The sequence below is a fragment of the Zootoca vivipara genome, chromosome 12 (assembly GCF_963506605.1).
Source record: "Zootoca vivipara chromosome 12, rZooViv1.1, whole genome shotgun sequence".
Lineage (NCBI taxonomy): Eukaryota > Metazoa > Chordata > Lepidosauria > Squamata > Lacertidae > Zootoca > Zootoca vivipara.
The window spans coordinates 8,911,568-8,926,929 of NC_083287.1; the positions used below are offsets into that span (position 1 = coordinate 8,911,568).

Genomic DNA, 15,362 nt, shown 5'->3' on the forward strand with positions numbered 1-15,362 from the left:
AGCTTTCAGCAGCTAAACCAGTAGCATGAGCAGGAAAGGACAACCGCTGAAGTTTTCTACATGTTGGTAGGTCATAGTGCAGCAAAAAGCACTTTCTTTACTTCGCATAGCAATACCAACACTGTTTCATGGATGTTTAGGTTATTACATTCTTGCAGCCTGATGCAATAGTAACCTGTGTTGATCTGTAAGCAAAAGGAAGCAAATACCCGCTGCTCAGCCAATACACATGTGGTGGTTCTTAACTCTCAGCTTTCTGCTGATGCCAGTAATCTCTGAGGAAGTAATACTGAAAAGTATACTGAAGTAATACTTTTCATCCTTTCCAGTGTCACTGGAATACCATAGTTTCAGAGAATTGTTCTTGTTAGCAAAAGCACCAGGTGTCGCTGTGATCTGAAAAAGATGTGAGGTCTAAATGCATTTAAAGTTCTAACGAAAAAATCTTTTCCCCCACTCCCTAGTCTTGCCTATTGTTGGCTGCTGAGAAAGACCGGTTGCCAAGGAATCTGCAAGTGACCAATTTATCACTAAGAGAGCTGTTTGAGGTTTGTCAAAATCTTCCAGTAGAAATCCTTTACTGGGGTGAATGGAATTAGGAAATGGATTTCACCAGAGGGCTTGCATGAATGGCAGGTAACATAGGTAACCAATATCTGTTTTACAAACTAAAGGGTGTAAGAGGAGCCTGCATGCAGTCCAGCAAACCTTTTTTTTAAAAAATAAAAACACCCAACTCCATTACTAGCTTGCTTTAACAGACATGTCTGATTTCCCTTAATTGTGGGTGGGCGTGGTATTTAAGGCAAACATGGTGCTTAAATAAAATATTACTGTCAACATTTGTATCCAAGTTATACTGCCTAATCATCCACATGTCTATGTGGTGGGGATTTTATCATAATGCAGTGATGGTGGATTTTATGTGCACCAAGTGACCAGAGCCTTAAACATTTATTCTTTGTTTCTCTTGAACCAGAAATATGTTCTCTTTGGCCAGTATGAAAAAATGGAAAGGGTGCCCAAACTGGTGGAGTGGCTTGTCTCCCTTGGAGCAAATATAAGAAGTGTTGGAACCTATCCTCTTCATGCTATCATCATGCTTTGTATCAAAGCAAGTAAGTGCTTTAAAAAAAAAATCAAAATAAATGATGTCCTGAATGGTGCTGCAGGTAATTTGGAGATGGATTTTTATATGCAAAACATAAAGCTATGGTCCCATGAACATGGTGAGAGATGGCATTATTCAAGTCTGACCTACAATATAGGCTGGCCAGCCTTTGGACAGGGGGACACTTGTTGGGGGCAGCGTAGAAGTAGCTATGTTATAAAGTCTGGTACTTTCCCCTGCTCAGTATATTGGCGAATCTGTAAACTGGACTTAAAGAGAAAACGAACCCCAAGGCAGGGAGGAGCAGCAAAAATACTGTACCGTCAAACTAGTGGCACCATTTCATATTCTGGACTTGATTTGAGCCACGTGTGCCAAGAACATTGGCCATCCCTGCCCTGCAAGGTTCTTTGCTATACACCAACTAGACCAGCGTTTCTCAACCGCTGTTCCGCGGCACACTAGTGTGCCGCGAGAGGCTGGCTGGTGTGCCGTGATGTGCGGCGACGAGAAGGGCGATTTTGCAGCTGCAAACTCCACCTCCCTGGGCGTCCTATTTCTTCGCCCCTTCTAGTTTCCACAGACCAGGGGTCGGCAACCCGCGGCTCCGGAGCCACATGTGGCTCTTTTGCACCTTTGCCGTGGCTCCGGGCAACTGGCCATGGGCCAACAAGGCTCAGCCCCTTGTCCACCGGGTGCGCTCCGGCTTCTCTCGAGCACGCGGCTAACTGCCGTTCTGCGTGAGAAAGCGTGCGCACGCACTGTCGCCGGGCGACCTCCACTGCCGCGCGCTGTCAACGGCATTTTGAAGAGGCGCGCGCGCTTTACCCAGCCGGCATTCTAACGGCACAGAGCGAGCGAGTGAGAGCCGAGAGAAAGCCCGTCGTGCTTTCCGAGGTTCCCTGGCACTGACGTGGCCGCCAGGAGCGGCGGGAAAGAGAAGGGATGGAAAGAGAAGCGAGGGAAAAGGGAGGAAGAAAGAAGGAAGGCGGGGAGGAGGGGGGAAGAAAAAGAGAAAAAAAGAGAGGAGAAAAACGCAGGGAAGGAGCAGTCGCGGTTTCAAAGCAGCGAGGCAGACCGAGATGCCACCCGGTATGCAGCGCTACCCTCAACACTTTGCACCGCTTTGCTTTTTTAGGCTGAGGGCGGGCGGGGAAGCGGCGAGAAGCCGGGCCGGGCGGGCGGTGCTTACGGGACGGCGGGGTCGGGTGGGGTGGATCAGAAACCCGGATCTTTTGAACTCGGCAGCGCTGACCCGCTGGAAAGCAATATTTGGCAAGTGTTTCTTACAGTCATAGTTATAATATAGGGCGGCACAGAGTTAATTTTTTAAATTTTTTAATGGTGGTGTTCCTCGTGATTTTTTTCACGGAACAAGTGTGCCGTGGCCAAAAAAAGGTTGAGAAACACTGAACTAGACTAGATAAACCCAAGCAGTTAAAATAAATTATATTGCATAGATACTTTCCTATCCTTTTTATATATTCTAGAAAGGTTAAGGACAGTCTTCACCTTAAATTGATGTCATATGCTTTTCTTCTTTTTAATTATTTAGATGGAAATCACCTTTTCCGATGGTTATTGAATACTAAGCCTGAACTGAAGGATCTCATCAACCAGCAAAATGAAGAGGGAGCCACAGTTCTCCACGTTGTAGCATCCCTCTCACCTGGATATCCTTTGAAAAGTAAGTGGATGGTTGTGTGTGTGTGTGTGTGTGTGTGTGTGTGTGTTTAGGTAACCTTGTTTTTGGACAATACAATACATTACGGAAAGCCTAGAAAGGGCTAAGGGCTAACACTGTGCTTTTATCAGAGACTGGCTTTTGTGTTGCTGCATTTTGAACAGAATAATCAAACTAGGAATCAGCTTTCCTTGAGACCATCTCTAGAATTGTAGCATGATAGTTTCTGCAAGTTTTATTTTGCCCACGAGGTGGCAGTGGGAAAACAAGTGTCTGTTCCAGCATCAAGAATAGGCTTCTAATTCATTTACAGTGCAATCCTAGGTAGATCTACTCAGAAATAAGCTCCATTGAGTTCAGGGGGGCTTACTCCTAGGTAAGTGGGTTGGCAGTAGCAAGCACCATCGTGTTAATGGAAGAAATTTTCCCAGAGCCACTTAGGTGACCAAAAAGTTGGAATAACATGAGTAATAAATACACAGCTGTCACAGAAAGGGAATGAATAATGGGAAAAAGATGTGCTCAGAAAGGTCTGTATTTCACTAATAGAACAATGGCTCAGGGCGTAGAAGGTCCCATAATCAATGGGGCCATCTAAACCTAGGAGTTCTTTAAGACTGGAGCCACCATTGAAAAGCAATGATTTTGTGCTCCCAGTATTTTTGAAATAACAATTCATATTGCTTTGCACTAGTCTTGTGAGGAAGCGGGGAAGCAGGCGTCTTGTTGGCTTCCTGTTTTGCAATCCTTTTTGAGATTGAAGGGGAGAAACTAAGCATCTATCTGTTTCATTTGAAAAATGCACCTATATTCCTCTTCTTATTTTCTTTTTCTTTTGAAATTTATCAGTCTAGTGGGCACCCAAAATGTGAATCCTCCACCATATATTTCCCAGCCCAAATTGGTGACCTGGGAACTTTTTGCAGTTTTTGTTATCCCCCTTTCCCTGTGTGACAGACCGGGGTAGATGAATGAGTGGTGTGTTTTGATGTTTCTGGCAAGCATGGATTGCTGCAATCAGTTATTGCAAGGGTCCTTTCTGCAAGGGTCAAATCACAAAGCTGAACTCATGATGTGAAGCCTGTTGTGATTCAAGTCAAGAATATTGCAGATTCCTTTTATTTGTTTTGTATTTCAGATCTGATAGAAAATGTTGTGATGCTTCTAAACGCTGGGGTGGATCCAAAGATCTGTGATGCCCAGTCAAGGTCTGCTATGGATATCTTGAAAAAACACAAGAAGTTCAGGGTTATAGATATAATCAGCAAGCACATGGAAAGATGTAATCTACACCGGGATGAGTCACCAGGTACTTCAGAGGCAGGCCTGCTTGTTCAATTCAGTAATAGCCCTCACTTGACAAAAGTGTCCTCTTTGTTTTCTAGGTTGGGTCTCCATCTGTTGTTGGACTACAGCTCCCATCATTCATGGCAGGACCAGTGGTCGGGGATGATAGGAACTGTAGTCCAAAAACAGCTGGAAACCCTGCTGTAGACGTAACACTTAACCATTATTCAGGCACTGGATGTCATGGTCATTCTGCTCCTCTCCATAATTTCATCCATGTCCCAACTGCCCACCCCTAACCATGGTTTTCTGTTAGGTTTTCGCAAAGTGTTTTTGTAGCCAAAGCTTTGAAACTGGGCTTTGATACTGGAAACCCAAAGCTACTACACTAGGACAGCTATCAGTACTGAGGCAGAGGTGAGAGAAGCATACATAGGCCGAGGAGATTTGTGCAGTCCTTTGGGCTTGTGTGTGTTGGCATTGCCCGCTACTGCACTAATACCTCACCAGTTGAGCAACAGGGCTGTGTGGCAGTGTTGTTTTGGTTAATTGTGTGTTGTTATGTGCTAGTGATGGAGCTTTCCCCTGAAGCTCTTTTGGGAAACTCTGGGGTTCCTCTGAAACTTTTCAGGTCATCTTCAAAGAGAAGACTCCAGACACTCTTCTCTGAAAGAATCTTGCTCACTCCTACAATTCACAGCGGCTGAGAAGTGTTGGCGGTATATTCTAGGGCAGGGATGGACCTCCAGATTTTTCAAGACTCCTGTCATCTCTGAGCACTGGCTGGGGCAGATGGGAGTCTAAAAACATCTGGAGAGGCACAGGTTCCTCAGTCCTATTCCAGGGCATGTTCTTTGGTTATGGGCCCAGTGCTGAGGCCCAACAACTATCTGCAGTGGTACCTCGAGTTACAAATACCTCAGGTTACAAACGCCGCTAACCTGGAAGAGTTCCCTCGAGTTGAGAACTTTGCCCCAGGATAAGAACAGAAATTGTGTGCCGGCAGTGCAGCGGCAGCAAGAGGCCCCATTAGTGAAAGCACGCCTCTTGTTAAGAACAGTTTCAGGTTAAGAATGGACCTCTGGAACGAATTAAGTTCATAACTAGAGGTATTTGTTGTGCATAACACTGTATTTGTTGTTTAGTTGTTTAGTCGTGTCCGACTCTTCGTGACCCCATGGACCACAGCACAGCAGGCACTCCTGTCTTCCACTGCCTCCCGCAGTTTGGTCAAACTCATGTTCGTAGCTTCGAGAACACTGTCCAACCATCTCGTCCTCTGTCGTCCCCTTCTCCTAGTGCCCTCCATCTTTCCCAACATCAGGGTCTTTTCCAGGGAGTCTTCTCTTCTCACGAGGTGGCCAAAGTATTGGAGCCTCAGCTTCAGGATCTGTCCTTCCAGTGAGCACTCAGGGCTGATTTCCTTAAGAATGGATAGGTTTGATCTTCTTGCAGTCCATGGGACTCTCAAGAGTCTCCTCCAGCACCATAATTCAAAAGCACCAATTCTTTGGCCTTCTTTATGGTCCAGCTCTCACTTCCATACATCACAACTATATAGGCAACACAAAAGAGTTATGTGTCTAACAGAAAGAGTTATCCAAGAAGGTTTCCTAGAATTTTCTACAGAGAAAAACAACAAAAGTCCCATGTCACAGCAATTAAAAGATGTAACCCTTTTTAAATGGCATGATTTTATAAGCATGATTTTATGCATGAGGTATTATCCCAAGTTGTCACAGCTGCCTCTTTCAAGATGGTTACAGCGGAAGATTTTGGATGATGGGAAAATTTGAAAACCACTGGTCTTTGGGAAATAAATGGCTATTGGAAGGAGAAATGTTGGGCCACTTTACTATTGATTTTTTCCTTCATATCCCCTCAGGTCGGGCTCTAGGGGTAGTCCCACTAGGGCGGGGGCGCCGGAGCGATCTCCGCGCCACAGCGCCAGGGCGCCCGACCTGCTTGAGACGGCCCTGTATCTCCTTTTCATGGATTGCAAATTCATGAGCTCTGTTCCCGTTGAAAAAGGAGAGAGAGAAAATGTCTCAGAAAGGTTTTCAATGTTGTTCCCCACAGAGCAGACTGAATGCACGCCCCCTGCAGACAACGTTGCCTTGCTTCATGATGCTTTTGAGCAGTTTGTGAAGTTTTGTCGTTCGGAAAACAGAGTTCATAACATCAAAGTATTGAGGCATGAAAAAGTTCAGAGGCTCCTGAACCTGCTGAAATCAGTAAGAGGTAAACATGTTTCATTCTCAGTATCTGATAGATGCCAGGGACATGTTTGAATCATTTCCGAAACACAAGGATGACTTGGAAACCAAGTAAAACGTTTGCTATAAAGACAACTACTTAATATTTATAGAACTTGAGCGTTCATGTGCTTCATTTAATAACCTATTTTCGCAGTTGTTCAAGTCTTGCCACCTCCCCCCCCCCCCCGGCTGCTGTTTGTAGGAAATTAGCACACTGGGGGATATTTTACATAGGAGCAGTGTGAAATACAATCCTCTGCTTGCTATCTACTTGAACATTCTGACATTTTAACTGCTTTGTTTTCCTGTCCTGATGTGCTCCATAAAACCCCAAACTGACAGCTGCAGTCCTGATGCATGTCCACTTTTGGTCTCCAGAGGGATCAGCATATCAGATAGAAAGTCTTTATTGCAAAGCATTTATATTGTCCTCTAGGCGGCAAAAGTTGTCCAGTTGGATATTTTAATGTGCTGTGAAAACTGGTTTTCTGTGAAAGGTAACCAACTGAGTCAAGGAACATAGAGAATTGTATCGCATCATTGGATTAACAAAAGGAAAGCACTTGTTATTGGGTGCTGTAGCTCTTGCCTCACTTAGAAGCCTTTCAGTGCCTGGCAGAAAGTTTGATGTACCCTAGCACTAGTTTGTGATCTACAGTTTGTAGCACATTGGAGGCACCAATGGAATCTTTCTGAGAAACAAAAGGGGAAACAATTGATGTATTTTCATTGCCTTCTTCCTGTGTTAAATAAATTGAGAACTAAAACGTCACACTGGCTATTTTGCAGGTTTACGGGGAGTTCAGTTTTTTTCTTCCCTAGGCTTGTAGTTTTTTTAATGCACAGCTGTGTTAAGCATTTTGAGGAGGGCAATCAATGCCCATCTTTCTAATACATTTCTTGTGCTAAGCAGCAATTTGTATGTCAACGTATTCAGTTGGCATTTAAATAAGATAGAAGCTGTGACTTGTTACGGACAGAGCAAAAGGCGAAAGTGTTTTGGATTTTTCTAGAACAACGAAGAGCCGCCTTAAATTTTCACCATGTCTAAATCAGATTAGAATTTCCAGTTTACATCCAGGCCTACTCAGAAGTAAGCCCCACTGGGTTTGATTAGGTTTGATTCAGTGAGTATAGTATCCAGAAGAGATACATACATCACTTCCCCCCCCCCCCGACTACTTTTATGGAAAACGGGTTAAAGTAATTTACAGTGGACTCTCGGGCTACTACGTTGCAAATGCGGCAAACCCGGAAGTGTATTTTTCAGGGTTTCGCCGCGCGTGCATGCGCAGAAGCAGCACCTCTACTTGCGGATTTTTCGGGGTACATACAAACCCCTGGAACGAATTACATTTTTATCCAGAGCGTCCACTGTATCTCTGTCATTAATGTGCTCCACAAACACATGCCAGCAGAAGCATAGCAGTTCTCAGACAGCTGGAGGGAAACTTCCATACAACTAGGAAAAAAAATAGGGTAAAATGCTACCTCTTTTAATTCTTCTGAAAACTACATCAAAAGGAAGAAAATGCTTTTTAAAAAGCTAGGAAAAATAAGAAGGGAACAAATGAGAATGAAGGAACTTGGATGGAACGAAACCATGGGGTGGCTTCAAGAGGTGTTGTTTGCGTGAAACAGGTTGCCCACTTCTAGACATGCAGTACTCAAATCCGAAGTGCCAAGGAACCTGTTTTTTTTTTTAGTCAAGTGTATTTCAAAGATCTTGTTAATTTTGCTGGGCATAATGGCAGCCTTATTTTTACTTCTTTCAGAAATTCCCGAAGAAATAGTTTGTGACATTCCTCCTGCATGCGCCAGCAGTTTCATAAAGCTGTTGCTGGAGAAGCAAAAGTGGCATGAAGTTATGCTGTTGCTGACCCGAAAAACCTCAGGGAATATGGCATTGGGAGACTGCCTTATGAAGAACTGTAATCTTTCGGATGTTGACATTGGCACTGTCTTGAAAGATATGAACAGGTCAGATGGGCGGCGGCTACATCTTGTGAGATGCTTGATCCAGGGGGGAGGTAAGTATTCACAGATACCAAACTTTCCTTGAAGATCTGAATATCTCTGTGTTCTTGAGTTAAACTAATGCCAGTCTATCTCTTCTGCTTTTTTTTTTTTAAATACAGTCGTACCTTGGAAGTCGAACGGAGTCAGTTGCGGAATTCCGTTCGACTTCCAAAACATTTTAAAACCAAAGTGCAGCTTTTGATTGGCTGCAGGAAGCTCCTGCAGCCAATCGGAAGCTGTGGAACCCACGTCGGACGTTCAGCTTCCAAAAGAACGTTAAATAATCGGAACAGTCACTTCCGGGTTTCGATCGTTCGGGAGCCAAAACGTTCGAGAACTAGACTGTCCGAAAACCAAGATACGGCTGTAACTACAAATAGCCTTTTGTGCCGTGTATTTATACTATGGCGTATAAAAGCTGTGGTATTGTGTTTCATAATAAGATGGCGCTTTATCAAAATTGGTGGCAGAGGCTTGATGGTGTGGGATACAATCAAGCGATATTGAATTGTGATGCTATGAGCTGCTTTGGTACGGCTAGCTCAGTTGCAAGCATGATGTACCCACCCTTGGGTTTAACTTGATTGTAGATGGCTGCAGGAACATTAAGAAGCTAGGAATTACTGTGGTACAGAGCGCTAAGAACCCACGGTGCCCCCATGGAAATAAACTTTGCTTTTGAGCTGTTTTGAGAAAGAAACAGAGAAATAAAGAAATAAAGGGGGGGGGAACCCAGAACTGTATATTTTGCAAGGTTGTTATTGTACTTCACAAGATCTTAACCTGTTACAGAATTTGTAAGAGTGGATTCCAAATATCATCGAATCTGTCCATGACAAGTCTGTGTTTATATGCAAGTTGTTCATATGTTGCAAGTTTGTGTAAGTCTTCAATCCAATCGTAGAAGGGAGCTGCATTTTTATTAAGCCTGCCTTAAGATTAAGAGAGAGGCTCCCATTATGCCTTCCATACCTCTGCCCTGTTTATCATGGGGATGCGCTATGAAAGCTGCCCTTTCATCTCATTCTCCCCTCCAACATAAACGCTAGTAGGCAAAGGGCAGCTTGCATGCAGTCCTAGTGAAACCCTTGTTGTCAATCTCACAAGCTTCTGTGGATGCATTGTGCCTTTTCTAGAACTGTTGAAATTCAGCTTCTGTTTCCCCTGATCCCCGGTAGCATGCGCTTGTAATGTTGGTATTTGTAATTATCATTTCCCAAAGCGTCACCTGAGGGGAGTGGAGCAAGCCATGAAAAACCACTTCAGAAATGTCTGAAGAGCAATGATTTTGAGCTGGCATATGTGCTCCTGAGCTGTGGTGCAAATCCACGCCATATATCCATGGTAGAAGGCGATACCCCTTTACATGCTGCGTTGTCCATTTATTTTGATAAGAAAGGTAAGGACTTTGGTATTTTTGTTGGTGGTGGCTTATTGAAATAGTTTATAACCTTCATCAAGTGTGTTGACGGCAGCTTCTCCTGCCATCCTCTCACCATTGCAAAGTCAGTGGCGTGGTGTGCAAAACCACCAGGAAGGGGATGGGAATGTTCCATAGCTCAGTGTAGAGTCCATATTTATCTATTACTAGTGGATTTTAGCCCGTTTAAAAACGGGCGCTAGAGGAAGCGGCCTGCCGGGACTGGCTTGGCGGTGGCGGGTCTTCCCGCCACCACCAAGCCAGTCCGCAGCGGGGGTTTTTCGCCGTTTGCCTTCCCCTGGGGGAGGCAAACGGCGAAAAACCCCGCCGCGCCGCAAATCGGCTCCGGGACTGGCTTGGCGGTGGCGGGTCTTCCCGCCACCGCCAAGCCAGTCCGCAGCGGGGGGTTTTCGCCGTTTGCCTTCCCCTGGGGGAGGCAAACAGCGAAAAACCCCGCCGCGCCGCAATTCGGCTCCGGGACTGGCTTGGCGGTGGCGGGATGTTCCCGCCACCGCCAAGCCAGTCCGCAGCGGGGGCTTTTCGCCGTTTGCCTTCCCCTGGGGGAGGCAAACAGCGAAAAACCCCGCCGCGCCGCAATTCGGCTCCGGGACTGGCTTGGCGGTGGCGGGAAAAAGGGGAGGAATTCCTCCCCTTCTTCCCGCCGCTGCCAAGCCAAAGCGGGCCTCCCTCCGCGCCCGCTGCCGCTTCGGCTTCCTCGGGTTCCCCGAGGAAGCGCCGTCCCATGCCGGAGGTGTGCGGCAAGGCTGCCGGGGGGGGGAGCGCTTCTCTCCCCCGCCGCCTCACCGCGCACCTCCAGCATGAGACTGGGCTTCGGAGCGGCGGTTGGCGGAGCGGCAGTTGGCTGTTCCCTGTGTCCCGAGAGCGCGGGTCCAATCCCTGTGTCCCTGGTTGTCCCTCCGTCCAATCCCTGTGTCTCTGGGGGACATGCGCAGTACCCCAGGGACACACGGGACAGCTTGGACGCAGGGACAGCTTGGACATTATTATATAGGATTCCAATTGTACCCCACCTCTCATCTAAAGAGCTCCAGGAGGCATGCACAGGTCGCCCCTCCCCATTTTTATCCCCACAATGACCCTGTGGCAGGAGATTAGGCTGAGAGGCAGTGGCTGGCCCAAGGTCACCAGTGAGCTGTGTGGCTGAGCAATGATCTGAACCCTGGTTTCCTAGGTCTTTGTCCATCACTCTAACCACTACCCCATACTGCCCCCCACGATTTCTGCTGGGAAGAATTGTGGGCAGCAAATCTTAAGAAGAATCGCTGCCAAAGAACCCAGAGAGTTTGCTGCCAGCTGAAATAGGCAACATGGGGTTCCATGAACAAAGGCTGATGAAACCTCCTGCATTATGTGTAATATTCGTTAGTTCTTTCAAATATCAAAGCACACAACGTGGCACTTTTTATTCTCCTTTCTGTCCTGTCTTAGAGTACAGCTACCTCATTTGGAAGCTTTACCTGAACAATTAAGTATAAAATTGAACAGAGCCGAGAGATTTAGCAAAGTTAATTAGGAACAAATGAACCATAGCATTGTGTGGAGAATCTATATGCTGGTGATGACAGATGGGAGTAAAATGGGAACACGGGGACAACCTGTAGTGTATGCAGAGTGCAGCTCTTGAAGCACCCTTCTTCTTCTTCCACCCCACCCCCTTCCGAAAAGAAATAAATATTCCTTAAGGTGGGTGGGTCAAAAGGATTTTTTTTAAAGGTCACCTAACACTCCCTAGATCAAGAAATTGCAGAACTCTGAATGTGTTCCAAGGCTGTGGAGAATTCCTTCCGCTTGGAATGAAATATTCTCCCTCCATAGCTTTCTCTCAGGCCAGGAAATTTTATGGTATCTTGTAGGCAGCATCTCATTAGAAGTAAGTTAACTTGAAGGATGGAAACAGAGACTGTTATGAACTGCTTTGAGCATTGTACAGTAGGGATAAAAAGGATCAACTTTAATCTAAAATATTATTGTGGCTTGTGTGAATGGAAATACAAAATTTAATTTTGTAAATTTTGGTTTTTCTCTCTCTCTAGATGAGAACGGCTTACATTTATTGAGTCACCTTCTAGAATTGTACGATTCAGATCCATCCACATTTTCGTATCTTAGTCCCAATAGGCAAGACAAGAATGGGAACACAGTCATGCACATTATTTTTCAGAAAAACCTAACAAAGCATGTTAAGAAAATGTTAGGCTTGCTTGCAAAGTTTGAAATTAACTTGAATTTAAAAAATAAATCTGGCAGAGATGTGCGTCACAGAATTAAAAAAAACGATCCAATGCTTATAGCTTGGAATGAAGCTGTGGCTGAGAACAAGAAGAGGTCCCGACATGATGCAACAGGGCATCAAACTAAAATACCGAAATCCACTTTGGCTTGCGGCAAGTCAGAGTCCAAAAATTCAACCCATTCTTCAGCTGCACAGTCATCCAAAATGCCGCCTGAAGAACTGCCACCAGACACAGAACTTAATCTATGTGGTGTTTCCCATGAAGAGGAAGAGGCAGAAGTTGCTGGAGTTCAAAGTTCATCTTTCAGAGATATCAGTAAGCCATTGACTCTGCGAGATTGCCTTGTACAAGCAATCACACAGTTAATCCAAAGACTTGAACTGAATGAAGTCTCAACAAAAGTGAACTCAGTGGCATCCCAAGTAGTGAAGCAGCCACCTTCTATGACTAGGATTGCAGATCACAAGAGTGAAGACCGGCAGGCATGTGCCCACGAGGCTTATAATGCTGGCCCAGACCAAGATGAATTGGGGGAGAAGGCACAGAATGAGCTTGAGAAGGCCACAGCAGAAGAGGAAGAGGACGCTGAAGTCAATAGAGAGCTTCAGGAAATTGAGACGTCCCTTCAGGACTTTGATAATATGACATGGGAAATTGAGTGCACCTCTGAGGTGCTTAAGAAATTAGGAGACAAAAGCTTCCCTCACCATATGAAGAAGAAAGTAGTATTGGCAATTCAGCAGCTAGGAAATGGTGAATGGACCCAAGGTTTACAAAAGAGGCTGAAACATTTGAAAGGTGACATTCAGCTCTACGAGGCAAAGTTGGACAAAGGGGCCAGGCTGCTTTGGGAGCTTGCCATAGACTTTTCTCCTCGCTGTAGCGAGGCTGCGGAAAAGATAATAGAGAATGAGAATTCCACACATCCCACAGAAAAAACTGGGAGGGTTTACACAGAAATCATTAGGATATGGGACATTGTGCTTGATCACTGCAAACTCAACCGAGCCATTGACCGCGCAATTGACCGCGCTGTTGACCTTGCTGCGGACCGTGCCGTTAAGCTTGCTGTTGAAAAGATATGTAAAGCATACAATCGTGGGCTGTCCTGTATTTTGAGGAAAAAGCTTAAAGGTATCAATGCCACTCCAATTTCTTCTAACTTGAATTTACAAAAGCGCATCCCTCGCATATATGTTGAAGATACTAAGCCAGAAAAGTCAAAAGATCATGTCCTGCCTGAATACTTTCCCCCAGCTAGTGCGGTGGAAACGGAATACAACATAATGAAATTTCACAGTTTCAGTACTAACATGGCACTTAATATCATCAGCGACATGACCACTGCTGTTGAATACCCCTTCAGAGTGGGCGAGTTAGAATATGCAGTCATTGACTTGAACCCCAGACCATTGGAGCCAATCATCTTAATTGGACGGAGTGGAACTGGGAAGACTACTTGTTGCTTGTACAGGCTTTGGAAAAAGTTTTATTCCTACTGGGAGAAAGCAGAGTTGGCTGGAGGTCCCTTGCTGGTCAGACAGACGTGGCACAGATTGAAATTTAACATGCATTTTGAAAACAGCACTGAGGAGGAAGATAGTGAAAAGCAAGAAGGCAGCGACCCCACTGATTCATCTGAACTGGAAACATCTTTAAGTACAGATGAGCAAGAGCAGGATGAAGACGACCAGGGTTCAAATCTAGGAGACCCAGAAATGAATTTACAATATGACTCTGATGAGGAGCCTGCTGCAGAAGAAACTGACAAACTGGAACACTTGCATCAGATCTTTGTTACTAAAAACCATGTTCTGTGCCAAGAAGTTCAGAGGAACTTCATTGAGCTTAGCAAGTCTTCAAAGGCAACTAGTCATTTCAAGCCCCTTGAAGCAAATGTTCACCGACTTCAGGATGTTAAAGACGAAAATTTTCCTCTCTTCCTCACATCCAGACAATTGCTGCTCTTCCTTGATGCCTCTATGCCTGAACCATTTTTTCTGAGAAATGAAGACGGAAGTCTCAAGCGCACCATTGCTGGATGGTCTACTAAAGAAGATCTCGCCATGTCAAATTGGCAGGAGGAAGAGGAAGACGTTGACATTGAAGTAGATTATGATGAGGATGAAAAGGTTGCAGAAGTCCATATTAGAGAGAGTGATCCTCGAGTCTTTGTGACTTACGGTATATTTGCTAATGAAATCTGGCCCAAAATGGTAAAAGGCAAATGCCCCTACAACCCAGCGTTAGTTTGGAAAGAAATAAAATCTTTCTTGAAAGGGTCTTTTGAGGCTTTAAGCAGCCACCAAGGCATACTTACAGAAGAGGAATACAAAAAACTAGGACGGAAGAGATCCCCAAACTTCAAAGAAGACCGTAGCGAAATTTATCAACTCTTCAGCCTTTACCAACAAATAAGATCACAAGGAAATTATTTTGATGAAGAAGATGTCTTGCACAAATTGTCTCAAAGACTCTTAAAGCTCAGTGATCTACCATGGTGCATCCATGAGCTTTATGGGGACGAAATACAGGATTTCACCCAGGCAGAGCTAGCATTGTTAATGAAATCCATTGATGATCCGAATGCGATGTTCCTGACTGGCGACACAGCACAGAGCATTATGCAAGGAGTTGCTTTTCGTTTCAGTGACTTGAAATCACTTTTCCACTATGCCAGCAAAAACTCTGCTGACAAGAAACAGAGTATTGTTAGGAAACCAAAAAGGATATACCAGCTTTATCAGAACTACCGGTCTCATTCAGGTATCAAAATCTTAAATTTAAATACATATGTTACATTGGGTGGGCTGAGGAGACAGAGGTTTAAAAGAGAGGATAGCTGTACTTCATGAAACTAAAGTTCCTTTAAAGTATTCAAGTTGAACAACCTAGAACAGTGGTTCCCAATTGTTGGTCTGCGGACCCCAGGGGGTTTGTGTAAGCCACCCAGAGGGTCTGTGACACCATTCACATAACAAAAACTACCATAAAAATAGCATCGTTTTTAAAAGTAGGGGGCTTATGGCTTGGCTTTTGAAAAACAGGGTCCACAGTACTTTGCTGACTGAGAACCACTGATCTAGAATCAAAACAATAATTTTCAAGCTGAATGAGAATTTATTTTAGTTTGTACAGATATCCTCTGCAGTCTTATACTGAAGCACTGCTTTACAGAGGATTTTCCTGTAATCCTGCTGTTTGACCTGTGTGATTTCTCTTACCCATCTTTGCAACAGATCAGCCATGACTTTACTGGGAGCAATGGTTCTCCACCTCTTTTCTCCGTAGGGGACACAGACAACATAGCACTATTTTAACAGTCATG

The 15,362-nt window shown here is 44.9% G+C and overlaps 1 protein-coding gene across 4 annotated transcripts in view; it reads left to right on the forward strand.

Moving 5' to 3' along the window:
• The window catches only part of TRANK1 (tetratricopeptide repeat and ankyrin repeat containing 1), a 57,001-nt gene that overhangs the window by 16,439 nt on the left and 25,200 nt on the right, over nucleotides 1–15,362 (forward strand). For 2 of the 4 annotated variants that reach the window (XM_060280601.1, XM_060280602.1), the window contains exons 6-13: nucleotides 465–548; nucleotides 980–1,118; nucleotides 2,667–2,798; nucleotides 3,934–4,104; nucleotides 6,162–6,323; nucleotides 8,116–8,370; nucleotides 9,582–9,758; nucleotides 11,834–14,800. In XM_060280601.1, the coding sequence (XP_060136584.1) occupies nucleotides 465–548; nucleotides 980–1,118; nucleotides 2,667–2,798; nucleotides 3,934–4,104; nucleotides 6,162–6,323; nucleotides 8,116–8,370; nucleotides 9,582–9,758; nucleotides 11,834–14,800 (4,087 nt within the window). Of the gene's footprint in view, nucleotides 1–464; nucleotides 549–583; nucleotides 646–979; nucleotides 1,119–2,666; nucleotides 2,799–3,933; nucleotides 4,105–6,161; nucleotides 6,324–8,115; nucleotides 8,371–9,581; nucleotides 9,759–11,833; nucleotides 14,801–15,362 lie in introns of those variants that run through there. The other 2 variants (XM_060280604.1, XM_060280605.1) reach the window with 2 other exon arrangements.